The 21,121-nt window shown below is 41.2% G+C and overlaps 1 protein-coding gene across 3 annotated transcripts in view; it reads right to left on the bottom strand.

Annotated features, from left to right (window-relative positions):
- Window positions 1-21,121, bottom strand: part of LOC149258978 (initiator tRNA phosphoribosyl transferase family protein) — a 180,660-nt gene that overhangs the window by 92,438 nt on the left and 67,101 nt on the right. For 2 of the 3 annotated variants that reach the window (XM_089417108.1, XM_089417112.1), the window contains exons 4-6: window positions 16,415-16,524; window positions 16,048-16,156; window positions 15,874-15,933 (exon numbers count right to left, since the gene is read on the bottom strand). In XM_089417108.1, coding sequence (XP_089273234.1) covers window positions 15,874-15,933; window positions 16,048-16,156; window positions 16,415-16,524 — 279 coding nt within the window. Of the gene's footprint in view, window positions 1-15,873; window positions 15,990-16,047; window positions 16,157-16,414; window positions 16,525-21,121 lie in introns of all 3 variants that reach the window. The other variant, XM_089417118.1, reaches the window with a different exon arrangement.

A 21,121-nucleotide genomic window follows, 5' to 3' on the forward strand; every position in this document is an offset into this window, starting at 1 on the left:
TAAAGATCATCTCATTCTGACAAGCAGAAATGGAATTATGAATTTATTACTCTTATGGAAAAATTGTCAAGGTCAGCAACAGTCAAATGTAGGCTCATGAAGCCCAATAGATGGGTCTCCTCACCCTCAACGAATTGTATAAATAGAGGTGTCCTTTTCCTCATTTGGACATCATCTTCTCTCTCTTGATTGGTTCGTACAGATTGAAGGTCTCTCTCTCTTCTTCGCACATGTGGTAGTAAGCCGAATTTTTCTGGGTAGAACAGGTCAAAGTTTTCAGGGCGTTGACCAGCGTTGACCTCGATTTTTGGGCCAGAAGTTTGAATTCTCTAGGCCACATTTATTGGAACAGAAATCAAGAAGTTTGGGACAGGTTGACTAGCGTCGACTTCAAGTTGACTTCAGATTTGACTGCTGAAATTTACAGCAGTGTTTCTCTCTCCTTTGACTGGATTTGACCAACTTGTTTTGGGCTGATTTTGACTCTCCTGGAAGGCTGAATTGGACTGTTGTTGACCAAGATGATTGGAGGACATTTTGGGCAGCTTTGACCACCATTGACTTTTTGGTTAGGGTTGCATTAACTGTTGGTTTGTCTGCTGATTTAGCAAATCTGTTTTGGGCTTGCATTTATGATATTTGTACTCTCTCTCTCTCTCTGCTGAACTATTGAAAAATAATAAGAAGATTTGATCAAAGGGTTTCCCCATATTGGGGTTTGTCCCTGGCATCCGCCACATCTTGTGTCCTCTTGTCTTGACTTGTCTTCTGCATATGATTTTATGTTCTATTTGCATTTACTGTCAATGTTTATATAATGTGATTGCTACTGGATATAATTGGAATTTGTCATTGGGCTGCTAAAGGAACATTGAATTAAATTGTCTTAAGCATAGAACATATCATTTTTATCTAAAACTAACATGGTATCAGAGTAGAGGTGAAGACAAAGCCCAAGAAAGAGTGAAGCAAAGCAATCACTAAAGGAAGTTGTTGGACAAGGACTTGGAACTAGTCGCAATGGAATGTGTTCAACACTACCATTCTCAACAATGACAGGATTCCAGGATTTGATGAACTATTGGCCAGATGCACTCAAGAAGAAATAAGGATGATGGAACGAGACAAGCCCTCAAATGGAAACAATCCTATTGCCTTCTCCGCTCATTCTAGAAGAAGGAACAATGTTGGTCCAAGGAATCAAGGACAAGGGTTCAAGCCAAGATTCAAAGAAGGAAGAAAAGGAAGGTGCTTCAATTGTAACAGGTTTGGCCACTTCGCTAGAGAGTGTCCTCACAAGAAGGATACTCCAAGAGATGATGACAACAATAACAACAACAACTTCAAGGGCAATGGAAATCAAAGGAACAGCAGGTTCAATAACAAAGGAAAGAGGAATGTTCCTGTTGCTCGAAATGGAGGTGGTCGTCCTCCCAAGAAGTCGAGAAACTCCAGGTATGATGAAGTTAATGTTGTAAAGAAAAAATAATTTTATCTTATTTCTACCCTCTCCACCGCCTCCCCTCCTGATATATTCGACCATTGGTTGATTGATAGTAGTGCCTCAAGGCACTTCACTGGGTACAACGAAGCTCTCTCAAACTTGGTTGAAAAGAAGACAAATATGGAGATTATACTTGAGGATAATGACACTTATCCTGTGAAAGGAATTGGGACTGTTACTCTTCACTTAAATCAAGGTCAAACCCTTCACCTACAAGAAGTGTTATATGTACCTGACTTGAAAAAGAACTTGGTTTCTATCTCTGCAATGGAAGACAAAGGTTTTAAGGTGTCATTCATTGATGGGAAGGTTCATCTTTGGCAAAGGAATCCAAGAAATACATTCACTCTAGGATTCAGGGTTAAAGGTCTCTATCAGGTTGGAGGAAGTTCGTTGGGAGCAGTGATTTGTGACACCTCTCTTCAATCTGAATTATGGCACCGAAGATTTGCTGACCTTCATTTTAAAGCCTTACCCGATGTAAGGAAGATGGTCACAGGGATGCCTGAATTCAACTTGAATCATGAAGGTGTTTGTCAGGGATGTGAAGCTGGAAAACATACAAGGGGACCATTCCCCTCAAGTGAGACTCAAACCACTGATATTCTTAAATTAGACTATTTTGATCTATCAGGTATAATGCCCGTTACATCTTTGGGTGGATATTTGTATTATGTTATTTTTGTGGATGACTTCTCTCGCAAGACATGGATCTATTTCTTAAAGAAGAAGAACGAAGTATTCAAATGGTTCCTCTCCTTCAAAGCCTTGGTCGAGAATCAAACAGGGAAGAAGATCAAAATTCTAAGGACTGATAATGGGACCGAATATGAGTCTAATGAATTCAAAGACTATTGTAGAGAAGTTGGCATTAAGAGGGAGACTACAACCGCTTATACTCCTAAACAAAATGGTGTTGCTGAAAGGAAGAATCATACTATCATTGAAGCTACCCAAGCTATGCTTCATGATCAAGGTCTTCTAAAGTTCTTATGGGGAGAAGCTACCAACACCACTGTGTATATCCAAAACCAATGCACACATCAAGCTTTGGATTTCAAGACACTCGAAGAAGTATTCACTGGTAAGAAACCTGATGTTTCTCATTTTAGAATTTTTGGATGTCTCGTATACTTTCATGTACCGAAAGAGAAAAGAAACAAACTAGATGCATTTGGGAAGAAAGGAACATTTGTGGGCTATAGTGAAACTTCGAAGGCATATAGAATCTATGTGCCTGGTCAAAGGGAAGTGGAATTAAGTCATGATGTCACTTTCGATGAAGATTCTGCACTTAGAAAGATTCGAGATCTTCCTATCCCTAGGAAGGCCAATGATGATGCTGATGCAGAAAAGCAGGATGAATCTTCATCTAACGAACCGATGCCCGATGTTGAAGGACCAATGGATCCCATTGATCTGCCTCCCTGTGTGCCCTCTACTACAAGAAAGAGGCCTTTGTGGCTTAAAGATACCCTTGAAGATGCCAAGAAACACATTGCACTGAGAGGGACATTCTGTGAAAGCAAGAAGCCGAATAGGTAACAAGGGTACTTAGCTGCCATGAGTACCATTGTACAATCTGAGCCTTGTACATTTGAAGAAGCTGTGAAGCAACAAGTTTGGAAGGATGCGATGAATGAAGAGTATGAGTCAATCATGAAGAATGATGTCTGGGATGTGGTTCCTAGGCCCAAGGATAGGTATGTGGTCACTTCGAAATGGCTCTACAAGATCAACCATGGAGCTGGTGGGAGTGTTGAGAAATTCAAGGCTAGATTTGCAGCTCGAGGCTTCTCTCAAAAGGAAGGAGTAGGCTATGATGAGATATCAGTTGCCCAATATAACACCATCTGTTTGATCATAGCCCTTATTGACTCGCAAGGATGGAATCTTCATTAGATGGATGTCAAAACTGAGTTCTTGCATGGTTCGCTTAACGAGGAAGTATATGTGGAACAACCCAAGGGGTTCGAGGTTCAAGATCGCGAGACATGTATGCAGGTTGAAGAAATCCCTCTATGGATTGAAGCAAGCCCTTAGGGCTTGGTATGAGAGGATCGATAGCTATCTTATGAAGTTGGGATTTACAAGAAGCGATGTTGACCCGAACCTATACTTCAAGGTTGAAAAGGACAAACCTCTCATTCTGGTCCTTTATGTGGATGATCTCTTTCTGACAGGTGATGACCCTCTCATTCATCAATGCAAGAGGGAGTTGGCTTCCGAGTTCCAGATGAAGGACCTAAGATTGATGCATTATTTCCTAGGGTTGGAGGTCTGGCAAAAGCCAAGTGAGATTTTCCTTTCCCAAGGAAAATATATTGTGAAGTTGCTTGAGAGATGTGGGATGGTGGACTACAAGTCCGTGACTACTCCGATGGAACTCAACTTTAAGAAGCTATGTGGAAGTGCTGTTGGGCCCAAATTGATGAACCCTACCGAGTATCATCAACTTGTGGGGGCACTGATATTCCTAGTCAACTCCCGTCCTGACATATGCTTCATCATGAACACATTGAGTCAATATATGGTCAAGCCTCATCAAATTCATTGGATTGTTGCCAAGAATCTCTTGAGATATCTCCTGGGCACAATCCACTATGGTCTGAGATACATTGTCAGGGATTTGAGGCTACAAGGATATTCAAATGTTGATTGGGTTGGCAGTGTGGTGGATCGTAAGAGCATGTCTGGATGTTGCTTCTCTTTGGGATCTGCTTCTATATCTTGGATTAGCAGGAAGAAAAAATCGATTGCACTAAGAATCGTCGAGGTCGAATACATTGTTGCAAGTATGGCCTATTGTGAAGCAGTTTGGTTGAGGAAGCTCTTTAGTGAGCTATTTGAGCACGTGCTAGGTACCACCGTGATCTTCTGCAACAACCAAAGTGGGATTCGTCTATTAGAGAATCCCGTGTTCCACGGCCGCTCCAAGCACATTGATATCAGGTACCACTTTATCCGAGATATGGTACAACGGGGAGCAGTTAGGCTCCAACACATCAAGACAAATGAGCAGGTTGCAGACATTCTCACAAAGCCTCTTGGGAAGGTCAAATTCTTAACCTTCCAAGAGAGACTTGGAGTCGTGGAACAACCCTCTTATGAGGGTCCCGTATGAGTTGAACACAGAGCTCTGGGAGCTCCTAGGGGCATGGGGTACTTCTTGGAGCTAGCTATGAGCGACCATAGGGTGAGTGGTTCACCTTCCCCTAGTGGTACGTTGGATACAGGGTGAGTGGTTCACCTTCCCCTGTGATACCCCATTATGGTTGACATGTGTGTAGGGTGAGTGGTTCACCTTCCCCTAATCGAACACATGCATGTAGGGTAAGTGGTTCACCTTCCCCTAGATTGACATGTAGAAATTTCTGTTTTCCCACCCCGGTTTTCAGTTTCTCCTTATTTCTCCCATGTAGTTAAATGCCCATTCCCATAACCATACATTTAACAGACTGAAAAAAATAAATATTGCTGAAAACACAAATTCTGGAAATTTTTCAGAACGCTGGAAATTGCAGAATTAAAAATCAGCAATCAAAAACAGCCATTAAAACACATTAAAACACTGATATTTTTGGTCAACTTGACCCTGGAAAAACCCCCTACAACTCTTGGGGAAAACCAGTTTGAGAGCTCTTCTTTATTTCTGAAAATTGCCTTTTTACAGTGAAAATTATTCAGCAAAAAATCAGCAAGCAAATTTACAACTTATCTCCTTTCCCGTGCCTCACAGCAATCTGGAAATTACAGCAAACAGGACAGCAATAAATGTTGTACGGCCTCCGTTTTGTGTGCAGAAAAATCAGCAAACTGCTCCTCGATTTTTGTGCAAAAATCTGCCTTTCACTATGTGCTGAATCAGCTGTACAAATTTGCTCAACTGCTGCCTTGGAATGTGTGCCAAGCTGATGTCTCCTTCTCCTCCCTGCTCAGAAATCTCTCTTGCTCTCTTGCTCTCCTTCTCCCAATCTGCTCATGTAAAAAATGAATGACCTTTTCCTCATTTTCCTCCTTTAATATAACTCCAAGTGACTTTTGGGTGATCCAAGTGACTTTTGGGTGATCTCTAAATCCAATGGTTGAAATAGATTTAGATCATTGGCTGAGATTAAATACTCATTTAAATCTCACTTTCTATTTTTTAATTCACCCCACTTTAATAAAGACCCACTTAGTCATTTATTTCCAAAGTCACTTTTCCTTTCTAATTTTTCATTGACTTTATAAAAGTCACTTTAAAATTAGACTTAATAACTTTATCACTTAAAGTCACTTTTAAATTAGATTTAACTTTATAAAATTATAAAGTCACTTTAGGAGAAAAAATTAAATTCTTTTGGACACTTTTCCCTAGGCCAAAGATCAAAGCCTAAGGGAACCACCTGTCCTCCGGTACCAAATTTCAACACTCCCTCTTACCGAGGAAGGTGTTCCTCACCACACCCATCTTGTCCCTGAAGTAGACATGCTTGCCCCGTGGTAAGGCTTTGGTAAGGATCTCTGCAACCTGCTCATCAGTGGAAATATACTCAAGCTTCACAACTCCCTTCTGAACATAGTCTCTGATGAAATGATATCTGATCCCGATATGCTTTGACCTGTCATGAAATACTGGATTCTCCGTGAGTTTAATGCAACTCTAATTATCACAGTAAATCACTGAAGGTCTCAATGGCTGACCAAATAAGCCAAACAACATCTTGCGAAGCCAGAAAGCCTCACAACTAGCTAGACTGGCTGCCATATACTCTGCTTCCACTGAACTCAGTGCTACTGACTGCTGCTTCCGGCTGAACCATGACACTACTGCTGAACCCAACCCAAAACAACACCCTGGAGTGCTCTTCCTATCAGAAGCACAACCTGCCCAATCAGAATCAGTGTACCCTGCTAATCTCACTCCATCTCCCTGCCTGTAGTCCAGACCATAATCCACTGTCCCCTGCAAGTACCGCAAAATGTGTTTTGCAGCCACCCAGTGAACCTTCCTAGGCTCACACATAAACTGACTCGTCGTGTTGACTGCAAAACAGATATCTGGTCTAGTGTTGACCAAATACATCAAGGAACCAATCAGCTGCCTGTACAATGTGGTATCCACCAACTCGAAATCCGAAGCATGAAGCTTCTTCCAGTTGGTGATCATCGGTGTCGACATGGGTCTACAATCCTCCATGTGGAATCTGCTAAGGATGTCCACAATATACTTCCCATGCCCCAGGAAGAAATGCCCCTCCTCGTGCCACACCTCCAAACCCAAAAAGTAATGCATCAAACTTGTTGGGTGTGGAGCCTGATTATCTTCTATAGTACCGGCATATTGGACCCCCAGTTCAAAATGGGGCGGCAACGCCGCCCGTAAAATAATCGCTGCCGTGGGGGGTCCAGGGGGGGGCGGCAACGAAGTTTAATGTATGCAATGGTCTGCACAAGGCCTGATATTGCACATGCAGTGGGAGTTGTAAGCAGGTACATGAACAATCCAGGAAAGGAACATTGGATGGCAGTGAAATGGATTCTCAGATATTTGAGAGGTACCACAAATCAGGCATTATGCTTTGGTGGTTCAAACATATCCCTACAAGGATATGTTGATGCAGATATGGCAGGTGACAGAGATAATAGGAGGAGCACTACAGGATATGTATTTACTGTCGGAGGAACAGCTGTCAGTTGGGTTTCAAAAATCCAAAGTGTTGTTGCACTTTCAACAACAGAAGCAGAGTATGTTGCTGCTACAGAGGCTAGCAAAGAAATGATTTGGTTACAAAGGTTTATGGGTGAATTGGGTAAGGAGCATGATATGGGCACGTTATACAGTGATAGTCAAAGTGCCATTCATCTTGCAAAGAACTCAGCATTTCATTCCAGGACAAAACACATACAGCTCAAGTATCATTTCATACGATCAGTGTTGGAAGATGGAGAGTTGAAGCTGGAAAAGATACACACTAGCCAGAACCCTGCAGATATGCTAACAAAATTTGTAACCAGGGAGAAACTGAGAATATGCTCAGTTTCAGTTGGTCTTCAAGGATGACGATGAAGATGAGAAACAGCCAGATCCAAAGAGGAGTCATTGTCCAGCAAATGGAGCAGCGGTGGAGTTGCTACAATCAGTCTCCAAGTGGGAGATTGTTGGGTGTGGAGCCTGATTATCTTCTATAGTACCGGCATATTGGACCCCCAGTTCAAAATGGGGCGGCAACGCCGCCCGTAAAATAATCGCTGCCGTGGGGGGTCCAGGGGGAGGCAGCAGCGACTTTATGGAGCCCCCCCCTGGCGGGGGGTTTCGGGGGCAGCGCCCCCGAAGCTAAAAACAGCTGTAAAATTGCATTGTAAAAGTATAGTAATTTCTAGTCAATCTGGGCCGTGCATTAGGCGGATGATCTGACGGTAGAACTTATGTTTAGTTTAGGGTTTTTTGCCCTAGAAGGCAACCCCTCTCTTTATATGAGGGCATTGTATTTGAGGCTGTGAGATAGATGTGTATTCGGTGAGCGAGAAACATAGAGGTGAGACTGTGAGAGAAAACAGAGGATATTACAGCGGTTTTGTTGTAGGTTGTATCTCTTCATTTTGCTGGATAATAGAAAGGAAGGACTGGCTGTTCGGGGTGGACGTAGCCCAAACTGGGTGAACCACGTATATCTGTGTCTCTCTTGTTTTGTGCGTTTTCTGTGTTTATATTTCTGCAATATTATATGTGTTCCATTGCTCCGTAATATAAATTTTTCTAACAAAACTGATGTCCTTCATCTCAAACTCCGCCGCAGGATCTCTCTTGCAGTGCTCTATGAGTCTCTCTGCACCTGTAATGATCAAGTCATCCACATACAGCACCAGAATGAGAGGCTCCTCACCAATCACAATAAAGTAAAGGTTCGGATCTGCCTCACTCTTTGTGAAACCCATCCCCTGCAAGTATGCATCTATCCTGGAGTACCAAGCTCTAGGAGCTTGCTTCAGGCCATAAAGGGCCTTCTTCAATCTGCACACATGGGACTCCTTCCCATGCACCTCAAAGCCCTGTGGTTGCTCAATGTACACCTCCTCCTGTATGAAGCCATTGAGAAATGCAGTCTTCACATCCATCTGGTGGATCTTCCAACCCATCTCTGCTGCTATCGATATAATGGAGCGGATCGAAGTATCGAGCCACGGGAGCGAAGGTCTCCTCATAATCAACTCCCTCTACCTGGGAGAACCCTCTAGCCACAAACCTCGCTTTGAATTTCTCAATGCTGTCATCTGCAGCATGCTTTACCTTGTAAAGCCATCTGGAAGTAACCACGGATTTGCCCTCAGGCCTCGGCACCACCTCCCAAACATCATTCTTCATGATAGAAGAATACTCCTCCTGCATGGCCTCTCTCCAGACCTGCTGGCTAGCTGCCTCCTCATAGCTAGAAGGCTCAGAGTCAAAGATGCTGGTAACCATCGCCATATAGCTACAAAACCTCTCAGGTGGTCTACTCTCTCTGACCGGCCTCTTCGGCTCAGTAACAGATGTGGCATCTCTCAAGGTGTCCTGAAGCCACTTGGGCTTCCTCTTCCCTGAGCGCACTTCTCCCACTGGAGAATGAAACTCCTCCTCCTCATCATCATCAGTAGCCTGAACTCCTGACTGTCTGTCTGTTGTCCTCCTGCCTGCACCTGAACCTGTAGAAGCTGAGGTACCGTGTGAACTGTCCATCAGTGGACTCCCTAGTGAACTGCTCTGCATGCTGCCCGGAGCACCACCCCTCTGGCTCGGCGAGCCACTGCTCACTGATGGACCTGACATCCTCATAGATGTACCTCCGGATCCTCCTGATCCCTGCCCACTGGATCCTTGCGACTGACTCAACTGTTGCTGAGGGTCTGGCTGATCCAGATACTCTAACACCCGTGACCTCCTAAAGGCCTTGTCCTCCTCGAACTTCACATCCCGTCTGACAACAACTCTCCTCTGTGCAGGAATGTAAATCCGAAAGGCCTCTGAGGTCTCACTGTAGCCCACAAAGATACCCTTCTCTGCGGTGGGCTCTAGTTTGGTCCTCTTCTCCTTGGGTATATAGGAGTATGTTATGCATCCAAAGATATGAAGATGACCAATATCAGGCTTCTTCCCAGAGAAAGCCTCCTCCGGTGTCATGTGCCCCAAGGCACGATGCGGACTCCTGTTCTGCAAGTAAACAGCTGTGTTGCAGGCTTCTGCCCACAAGAACAATGGCAACCCCTGATCATGTAACATGGCTTTGGCAGCCCCTATGATGGATCTGTTCTTCCTCTCTGCAACTCCGTTCTGCTGGGGGTTGTAAGGAACAGTGAACTCCCTCCTAATGCCTGCCTCCGCACAATAGTCAACAAACTCTCCAAGGGTGTACTCTCCTCCATTGTCCGACCTCAAGGACTTGATCTTTCGACCTGTCTGAGTCTCCACAAGAGCTCTGAACTCCTGAAACCGCTTGAAGACCTCACTCTTGGTCTTCAAAAAATAAATCCAGGTCCTCCTGGAGTGATCATAAATGAATAACACATAGTACTCATATCCACTCAAGGAAACATGAGACATCTGACCGCTCACATCGAAATGAATCAAATCAAGTATCCCCGTCGCTCTGCTGTCACTGCTGGGAAAAGGGGATTTGGCAAACTTGCCCATCGCACAACCTCTGCAAGTATCAAAGTGATCAGTACTGAAATCTGGCACACCTGTAGTGATCTCCTGCAATGTCCTCAAGGCTCCATGATACATATGTCCCATCCTGCGGTGCCAAATCTCACACAGCTCAGAACTGCTAGCTCTGTTGTCGGTACTACTGCTCAATGCCAAAAGGGGTTGGAATGCAAACTTGTATACCTTTGCATGGCGTACACTTATCACTCTAGCTGAATCAGCTGGAGTGCCCCTGGGATACATCAACACCTGTCCTCCCCTGAACAGTACCTCATATCCTCTGTCCTCCAAAGCTGAGACGGATATGAGGTTCTTCCTCATCCCTGGCACATAAAGAACCTCTGACACCTTCAAGGGAGGTTTGGACTCACTCTGAAATGTCACTGTCCCCACCCCGACTGCTCTAACAACTCTGTCATCACCGAGTACTACCTCAATATCAGTGCCACTCTCTGAAAGCTCTGAGAAGTACTCACGGACTCCTGTCATGTGACGTGAAGCCCCACTGTCCACATACCAGATACCTGTAGATGCTCCGCTAATCGAGGGAAAAGCATGCTCCCTCTGAACCTGTGTGGCAGGTGATCCTACACTAGAGGACTCACACGTAGTGAACGCAAACTCTCGGTCAAAACGACCAGCAAAGTCCTCAATCTCTGCTGAAGCTGCCACGTCCTGGTTCTTCCCCTTCTTCTTCTTCTTCTCCGGACACACAACTGCATAGTGTCCCATCTTTTGACAATTCCAACACTTCACCTTGGAATAGTCCTTCTGTGTGTTCCCCTGTTTACCTTTACCTTTGCCTTTGCCCCCACCACCGCTTGTGGAAGCCTGCTTCTTCCCTTTGCCTTTCTTGCCTCCTGCCACCAGTGCTACGTCATCATCCTGCTCAACTGGCTTGGCTGCCCCAAGCTGTCCTTTCCTGATCTCTGTCTGAATGCAATCATCCCAAAACCTCTCCCATGTGGGAAGGGTCTCACGTGCACAAACCCCATCAGCAAAGTTCAACCATGAACGGGGGAGGCCATTCACTGCAATACACACCAACTCAGTGGATGGAATGGCCTCTCCAATCGCTGCCAACTCATCTCTCACATTGGTAATCTTTGTGAGATGTCCAGCTGCACTATCATTCCCCATCTTAATGTTCTTCAGCTTCTCCTTCAGGACCATCTTCCGGTTCTCATTGGTACTCTGGTAGAGATTGGACAATGTTGTCCACATCTCATGGGCATTGCTCTTTCCTCTCACATGAGGAATGCAATGGTCTTTGATTCCGTCTAGAATCAGTCTCTTACCCTTATTGTTCTTCTTTTCATACTCAACCAACTGAGTAACATCAGTGGGCACAACAACAGGGTTCTTTGCGGTATGCACCATGATATCACAGACTTCTGCCTCCTCAAAGATACTCTGCATTCTCTCCTTCCAAACGTTGTAATTTATATGCCCATCCAGCCTATCCTCCACCCTCAATCCCAATGACATCCTGTTGTCCTAAAACTGAAAAATAGCACTGCTGTAGTAAAGATAAAACTGTTGTTTATGAAAAAATCAGCTTGCTGGAATTTTCTGAATGAAAAATCAGCAACTGTAATTTTTCCTTTTGCTGTCCCAAACTGCCCTTCAGCACTCAAGCTCTGATACCATGTAAAAATCTCTGTTTTCCCACCCCGGTTTTCAGTTTCTCCTTATTTCTCCCATGTAGTTAAATGCCCATTCCCATAACCATACATTTAACAGACTGTAAAAAAAAAAAAATAAAAAATATATATATATATATATATATTGCTGAAAACACAAATTCTGGAAATTTTTCAGAATGCTAGAAATTGCAGAATTAAAAATTAGCAATCAAAAACAGCCATTAAAACACATTAAAACACTGATATTTTTGGTCAACTTGACCCTGGAAAAACCCCCTACAACTCTTGGGGAAAACCAGTTTGATAGTTCTTCTTTATTTCTGAAAATTGCCTTTTTACAGTGAGAATTATTCAGCAAAAAATCAGCAAGCAAATTTACAACTTATCTCCTTTCCCGTGCCTCACAGCAATCTGGAAATTACAGCAAACAGGACAGCAATAAATGTTGTACGGCCTCCATTTTGTGTGCAGAAAAATCAGCAAACTGCTCCTCGATTTTTGTGCAAAAATCTGCCTTTCACTATGTGCTGAATCAGCTGTACAAATCTGCTCAACTGCTGCCTTGGAATGTGTGCCAAGCTGCTGTCTCCTTCTCTTCCCTGCTCAGAAATCTCTCTTGCTCTCCTTCTCCCAATCTGCTCATGAAAGAATGAATGACATTTTCCTCCTTTTCCTCCTTTTCCTCCTTTAATATAACTCCAAGTGACTTTTGGGTGATCCAAGTGACTTTTGGGTGATCTCTAAATCCAATGGCTGAAATAGATTTAGATCAATGGCTGAGATTAAATGCTCATTTAAATCTCACTTTCTATTTTTTAATTCACCCCACTTTAATCAAGACCCACTTAGTCATTTATTTCCAAAGTCACTTTTCCTTTCTAATTTTTCATTGACTTTATAAAAGTCACTTTAAAATTAGACTTAATAACTTTATCACTTAAAGTCACTTTTAAATTAGATTTAACTTTATAAAATTATAAAGTCACTTTAGGAGAAAAAATTAAATTCTTTTGGACACTTTTCCCTAGGCCAAAGATCAAAGCCTAAGGGAACCACCTGTCCTCCGGTACCAAATTTCAACATGACATATGCATAGGATGAGTGGTTCACCTTCTCCTATGGCATATGAACAGGATGAGTGGTTCACCTTCTCCTGTGGATGCCCCGACACACATCCTACCCATAGAGTCCGGTTCTCATGGGAAGTACCTCTCATTTGACCAATGAGTTGGGAAAAGTTGGTTAGGGACCATAGCACTACCGATGGATGCATCATGTACTATCGTACTCCCTATGACTAGGATGCATGGTGTTCAACAACTTGATCTGGGATCAAGGACTGACTTTAGTCAGTGGTATGACACACTCTCAATTACTTCTTCTTCATTATTTCTTCATCATTCAGCAGAGCAAAGCAGAGCAATGATGGCATGATGGTACAGGATGACAGGTTGGCATAATGATGGATTGGCAGGTGGAATTCTCCCTAGTTGAGAAGGAGAGTTAAAATTGGCAACTAGAGCCAACTTCCACCTTAGGACAACTCTTATGATGGAGATGATTATTGCATTGGATTCCTCTTTCGGAGAGGTACAATTTTGATATAAAAATCATCTCATTCTGAGAAGTAGAAATGGAATTATGAATTTATTTCTCTTATGGAAAAATTGTCAAGGTCAGCCACAGTCAAATGTAGGTTCATGAAGCCCAATAGATGTGTCTCCTCACCCTCAACGAATTGTATAAATATAGGTGACATTTTCCTCATTTGGACATCATCTCATCACATCATTTTCTCTCTCTTGATTGGTTCGTACAGCTTGGAGGTCTCTCTCTCTTCTTTGCACGTGTGGAAGGCAGCTCTCTCTCTCTCTTCTTCGCACATGTGGCAGGAGGCCAAGTTTTTCTGGGTAAAACAGGTCGAAGTTTTCAGGGCATTGACTTAGGGTGATTTGACCAGCGTTGACCTCAGTTTTTGGGCCAGAAGTTTGATTTCTCTAGGCCGCATTTATTGGAACAAAAATTGAGAAGTTTGGGACAGGTTGACTAGCGTTGACTTCAAGTTGACTTCAGATTTGACTATTGAAAATTACAACAGTGTTTCTCTCTTCTTTTACTGTGTTTGACCAACTTGTTTTGGGCTGATTTTGACTCTCCTGGAAGGTCGAATTGGACTGTTGTTGACCGAGTTGATTGGAGGACATTTTGGGCAGCGTTGGCCACTGTTAACTTTCTAGTTAGTGCTATAGTGACTGCTGGTTTGTCTACTGATTTGGTAAATCTGTTTTGGGCTTACATTTATGATATTTGTACTCACTCTCTCTCTCTGCTAAACTATTGAAGAATAATAAGAAGATTTTATCAAAGGTTTCCCCACATTGGGGTTTGTCCCTGGCATCTGCCACATCTTGTGTCCTCTTGCCTTGACTTGTCTTCTGCATATGATTTTATGTTCTATCTGCATTTACTGTCAATGTTTATATAATATGATTGCTACTAGATATAATTGGAATTTGTCATTGGGTTGCTAAAGGAACATTGAAGTAAATTGTCTTAAGCATAGACCATACCATTGTTATCTAAAACTAACAATCTCATATTAGACTTAGATTTGCATTCTTAAAAATCTAACTCCAACCATAAACTTCGTTGAATAGAAATTTTAGGATCAACTTCCCTAATTGTCATTCAATTCAAGAAATTAAAGCTTGGAGAAAAGGTTCAAACATGTGACCTCGCAGTTCTCTTGTGGCTGAGCCCTTATAGGAACGAAGGCATGTGGGCTATCAAGGAGCATAGGTGGGTATCGTTAATGATGGACCAAGCGCCTCCTCGGCCTATGCTTCTTGCAGTTCTCCTAAATCCTTACCAAGTTTTGAGGAATTGAAGAGAAGCTTTCACCATAGATTAGGCATTAATTAAAATTAACCAAGATCCTTGCATCTCACATAGATAGATCTTGCATTCATCCATCTAACATTACCTTTCAATTGGTTATTGTAATTGGATTTGTGGGCTAATTCATTTGCTTGCAAACCTTACTTTATACTCTTGTACTTGTCCATTATCTATATCATTGATGAGCATATTTACTTGAAGTACAAGTTCCATTTTTCTTGCAAGTTATATCTCAAATCTTGTTGCTCATATTTTCAGTTATTTGTAATCTCTTGGTTTCTTGCACTAACACTTGTCTTGCAGCAATTGCTTATCATTGTGACTTGAAGTATCATTCCATTTTGCAAGTGTTATTTCCTTATTAAGCATTGTTTTAAAGCATTGGTTTATAACTATTATCTTGTCATTGTCTTATTGATCTTAATCGAATTTATCTCTTACATTGCTCATTAATAATCTTACTTGGTAAACAATTCTTAAATTCAAGTTACATAGAAGTAATTGCCTTTCCCTTAGTCTCCTAGAACTTGTATCAACAAGTTTGTTCTTTCTAATCATCTTTAGGGACTCCCCCCCACCCCTTAGCTTACCTAGGAGAGAGGTTAAACGGAGTGAGTAGGGAATAGGTGACAGCTTCTGCTCTGAGCGTTGCGCCATAAAGATTACACCTTGTGGGGTTGGAAACTTTTCCCACACTTAGTTGTACATCCTAGGCGACAAGAGGATGCAGAGGAGTGCAAAAGATGATTGGGCTGGCCCAATTTGATAATCAACCTTATTGTTTTCTGTTTCCTTAGTTTGCATAATGGTTGTATCAATGTCTAGTGATATATACAGTATAAGGGCTATACATCTGCTGTCTCATAGAAATATCAATGACGGAAGAAAACAAAGATTCTAATAACTCTATATTACACATGGGAAACCTGAAATTGAACTATGAGGATGATCTCAGGCACAAGACACTCCATTTTGAGAATGAAATAATGCTAAGGCTAATAGCAATATCAACACAATGGAATCCGAAGTTTCAAGGGGAGAGGTAGCTGAAATTCCACCCAGCATGTATATTCATGCAAGTTAAAATAATCATCCTAATTACGAAAAATAAAACTGTAAAGACATGTATGAGAGACGGAAACAGTATAAGTGCATACCTTCATCATTGAACAAGGACATAAGTAAGGCCAAACATACACACACACTGACGTCTTCTCCTGCAGATGAACAGATGAAGGTATACAAAGTTGATAAACCAGCATAATAGGGAGAACTACAAGCAAAAAAGTTATAAATGGAAATTCAGTAAACTTTGCATGAATCTGTAATACCATTGGAGCAACAAACTAGAAGTGTTTGTCCCTTCACTAGTTTCTTTCTTGCAAATGCTACTGCATAAAGAAGACTATTTTGCAACGCACAACGATCAAATTTGGAACTCTAGCAAACAACCAAACAAAAAATATTGCCATCAATTTTTCAGCTTAAATTGTACAGTAATATTTGCTTGTAAGATGAGTACAATAGTTCACTTTCAAGAAAAAATCCGCCTCTCAATAAATGATTGTCCCAAAAACTTCCTTATCATGACCTATACATAGAAATTACCAATATAAAATATCAAAACTTCTTATAATCATATATATTCACTAGAAATACCTCACAGACAAATTTAAGCCACTGACAAAAATTACTTACCAGAATAGGTAGATGAATATATGCATCTTCACCAGTACAGGGAATAAAGCCAGATGCTGGGTCACAATTTATTATACTTTCAACCTGATCAGATGCATCTCCTGTCTGACCTGGACTAGGCAGACGAAGGGAATAAACAGAAAAATATATACATGTGAGAATCATGAAAAAGAACACAACAACCAAGAATTATGCATTGAGTATTGATGATTAATACTAGCTTCAATCCATCTTAACCCTGAATCTATTAGATGCCAAACGGAATGATATCTCTTGATGCGCAAAACACCATTAAAAAGGTTTGCACTTCAAAGGATTTGATCCCACTCAATGCTTGAATCCAGAGTTAAGATGGATCTAAGGTAGTTAATTATTTTTCATTTTAAGACGCACTTACACATCAACAAGGGATAATCTAGAGTTATTATTATTTTATTATTTTGTGACACATTACAGATGGACCTGAGCTGTAGAATGCACCTCACAAGAGGCACATAACGTTCATAACATGCTAGGTTAACAACTATAATGCCCAAAAAACAAAAGAGATACAAAGTAACAGGAATAAAAGAAAATATAATTAGAATACTTTTTAATGGCAATTGTCACAAGTTTGAACAAATGAACAAAACGTCCATAAAAATCTGATTCAAGCACATAAATGCACAGTATATAAAAGCTCTTTTAAATCTAGGTTTAGCAGATAACTTCAAAAAATATAATTTAATTACCTCCTACGCCATCATTGATAGGCTTACTGAGACTAGGTACTAGCTTCCCAAGCAACTTGCAAGTGCAGTGATTGAAATCACCTTTCAATCTACCCTTTCATTTGGGTGAGATCACGACTTTTAGACCAGAGCTAAGTTGTACTGAAACGGATACGGAAACAGATATGGGGTTTGAAACGGATACGGAAAATTTTCAAAAAATCTGGATATGATATGGCAAGGAAACGGCACACACACACAGATATATATATATATATAACAATATACGAATTTCATTCATATTTTAGAATCTAGATTCTATATCTAAAAATACATAATCAATTATCATCTATCATCATCATCAATTTAGCATAAACATTGTCATCATCATTAATGATTATTATTAATATAACATTCATGATTCAATATATCATCAAGTTTCTGTTTCAAATTTCAATCATCAACATGACAAGTTAAACAACATCACCAAAATTAATAATGCACACTACATAGTACAAAGTACAAAATGAACTATGACTAGCAATCTACTATCATTATTCATAATTCATATGGCATATTATGGTATTCAATATTCATTGTTCAAAAGTTTAAAAGTTAAAACACCATCATAAATTACATTTACATATCATCAAATATGTCTTCATTTTGATTCTTGTCACTAAGAACCACATCCTCTCCAAAAGTGGGACAGGGAGCATCGCTACCATGTACACTTGAAGATCCACCCATTGGTGCCTCCTCATCAAACAAAGTCATATGATACCTGACATTCAACGTCATATCCAAGTCAGGCAACTCTGGTTCCACATCCCATAATTTGGCGGCCCCAAATTTGTATTTGTCTCTCTTGTGTGACAGAAGGCGAAGGTTTGAATGAACATACACTAGTTCCTCAGCCTTCTTAGAGCCCAATCTGTTTTGCTTCACTAAATGGATGAAGCCATATGTACTCCAGTTCCTTTCTACTGAAGAGGAACTAGCAATCTGTGACAAGGTCCTAATGGCCAATTTTTGGATATGTGGAAGTTCCCCACCATAGTAGTTCAACCAATCAATTGGACTTAATCTGGGCTTGTCCGACATACAATCAATATCAAAACCCCAACCCTCTAATCCCACAAAATGAGCAAACTCTGCACGAATCCGAATCCCAATTTCAAGATCTACAAAAATCTTTCTAAAACCCTTTTTAAATCCCTGTGAGACTTATGGGTCTTTGTTTGGTGTAGTTCTTTCTAGATCACTTAGCAACTCTGCAGCATAATATTTTGGATTCACTGCATTGGCCAAAAGGTGCAATGGGGTGGTCATCTTGTTCCACCTTCTGGTCAATATATCTTTTACTTCTTTGTAAAAGAATTCATCTGGGTCATTCTCCTTGGAATTTATAACCACCCTTATTCTCTAGCATGGAATCAATGCCCTCATACACCTCTCCCAAATTAGACATATATGTGTCAAACATACAGAGCAAATCCACAATTGGCTTAGTAAATGCCAAGAGGTACTCTACCCTATCCCACCATTCATCATCAACAACCAACTTTTTCACTGCTTGTACTCTATCAGATTGGGATTGCCTCCATTGATTCCAAAGAGAACTACATACCATTGATTATAATGCTTCTTCCACCTACATAAGCCTTGTTAAAACTATGATGTGAGAAGCAAAACAAGCCTTGGCACCCTGCAAGTGCCAAATTGCTAATTTTTCAATAAATTAAAAATCATAATTTGATTGAATAACTATTAAGATTCACAAATCGTGACATTTCAGAATCCAATTTACATATTTGAATTTAGAGTCATAGAAATTAGAATTTATGTAATAAACTTTAAAGTTTAGGTACCTTAAAGAGCTCCAACTTCGCAAATTCCTTGTAGTTACCTTGGGACATGTGGTGGTTTGTGATGAAGGCTTGAATTTCTTTTGCCTCTTCAAAAATAACTCGAATCCACTCAATTTGCTTCCCCATCTTGCTCAACATGAGGTTCAATGAATGTACAGCACAAGGGGTCCAAAAGATGTGCTGATATTTCCCTTCAAGAATTAGGGTTGCTGCTCTACACATTGTTGCATTGTCAATTGTTACCTGGACAACATTTTATGGACCCGCCAATTCAATTGCTTCAATCAAGATGTCATCAATGAATTGGGAATCTTTCATCTACCCCTCACAATCCACTGCCTTCAAAAACATTGTCCCATTTGGGCTTTGAGCAATCACATTGATCAAAGGCTTATTCCTTTGATCTTTCCATCCATCAGAAATGATGGGCACCCCTGAAATATGCCATGAATTACGAATGGGGCTTAATTTAGCCTCCAAATGTAACTTCTCAGCACTCAACATTGTAGTGTGTACCTTCTCATATCCAGGGCTCTTGTACCCTTTTGGGGCTTCATTCACTTCTTTTATCATCTTTGCCCAGTAAGGAGATCGCACAAGGTTAAAGGGAAGGCCATTTGCATAACTGCATTGAACTATAGTTGCATCTGCCATCTCTCGAGCATCATTATTAAAACTCCTTTCAAGCGATCCCAAATTAGACTGCTTTGAACTGACAATTCCATGAGAGGGAAGTGGAGGCTTTGATGAAGATGCTCCCAACCTTGGTTGTTTGAATTGAGAGGCAGGATTTGCCTCTTTTGCTTTAGCATCTGCGTCGTCTTGTTCTTTTTGATATTTTGCAAGTTTTGTTCCACCAACTAAGGACCACACAGTAGACATTCTGACCAAGGCTTTGTCAGGGAGCTGATTTGTTTGCCTCAGAGAGAAGTTGGGTGTAGTTCAGAACACCTTCCTCTCTAAGAGGGAGAGTTGATTGGAGTAGAGAAGTTAAGGGTTTTGCTTGCCAAAGTGATAAGGCTAGCAGAGGGACCCACAAGACAGACACTTTAGTAGAATATTAATTTATTTAACTATTTCCTAAACTTGGACTTAGGAGAAATTAAATATTCCTAAGGTAACTTTTGATTTAATCGCAGCCATTCATCATGATCTAATCTCAGCCATTGAAAGTGACTTTAGGGTTTGGGTCGAAATTATAAAAGGAGATAGAGCAAGTGGCAAGTCAGTTGAGCACAAGCAATGTGTTAGCTCGGTGAAGGAAAGATACCAGAGTTCAGCAGATCCCAATGTTTTAGCATCTGGGAAGGAGAGATTGAGTGAGGATCGAATTTCCTCATCTTAGACAGCCTTAGCATAGCCTCCAATTCGCACATGTGCACAAGAAAGGAAAGCCTATGTGCCCGTACTATTCATACAAGGCATAGATAGCCAGATCTACACAGTCGTATAGCAGATCTAGTGCGTGAGAGGGAGATCAATCTATCACAAATTTGATCAGTTGTTTATTTGTGGAGAAAGGGAAGCTATCCCTTGCAGTAGTTTTGTAAGAATCCTTTTAGTGAAGATAATAAAAAGACACACAGAGTTGCAGGTTTTCCCCAGAGTTGAGGTTTCTTGGGTATATCTTGTGTTCTATGTGTGAGATGTGCTTGTCTTCTGATTTATTTATCTTTCCACCATGCATGCTAAGTTATAAATCTCAGTTTATTTGCAATTTAAGTTTCCAATGCAGTACTTGTTTGTATTTCTGGTTTTTATACTTAGAAAATTGTGAATCAGTTACTGGGTTTTAAGGAAACCTAGCAGAAGGACATTATTTTTTTGCAGCCGATGGACTATGAAAATACGACTTTCCACTACAGGATCTGTCAATAGCCCAACCATCTTCAAAATGCCTGCCCCTCTTCTCAAGGATGCTCGTCTCCTCTAGATGCCAAGAATAAGATCCAAGTATGGAAAGATCCAAAAGTTTCAACAGGATCTAAGAAATCTACAGCAAACTAGCCAGATAACTCTCAACACCAAAAAACCTTTTCAGAATCAGATATATCGAGTCCTTCAGCCTCGGCTCAGCCACATGTCGTGCCATCTCACCCTTCAGACGTCAAGGTCCACCCTTCAAA

This window comes from Pinus tabuliformis, chromosome 6 (genome assembly GCF_031772625.1).
Source record: "Pinus tabuliformis cultivar Carrire ecotype Pingquan chromosome 6, CPIR1, whole genome shotgun sequence".
Lineage (NCBI taxonomy): Eukaryota > Viridiplantae > Streptophyta > Pinopsida > Pinales > Pinaceae > Pinus > Pinus tabuliformis.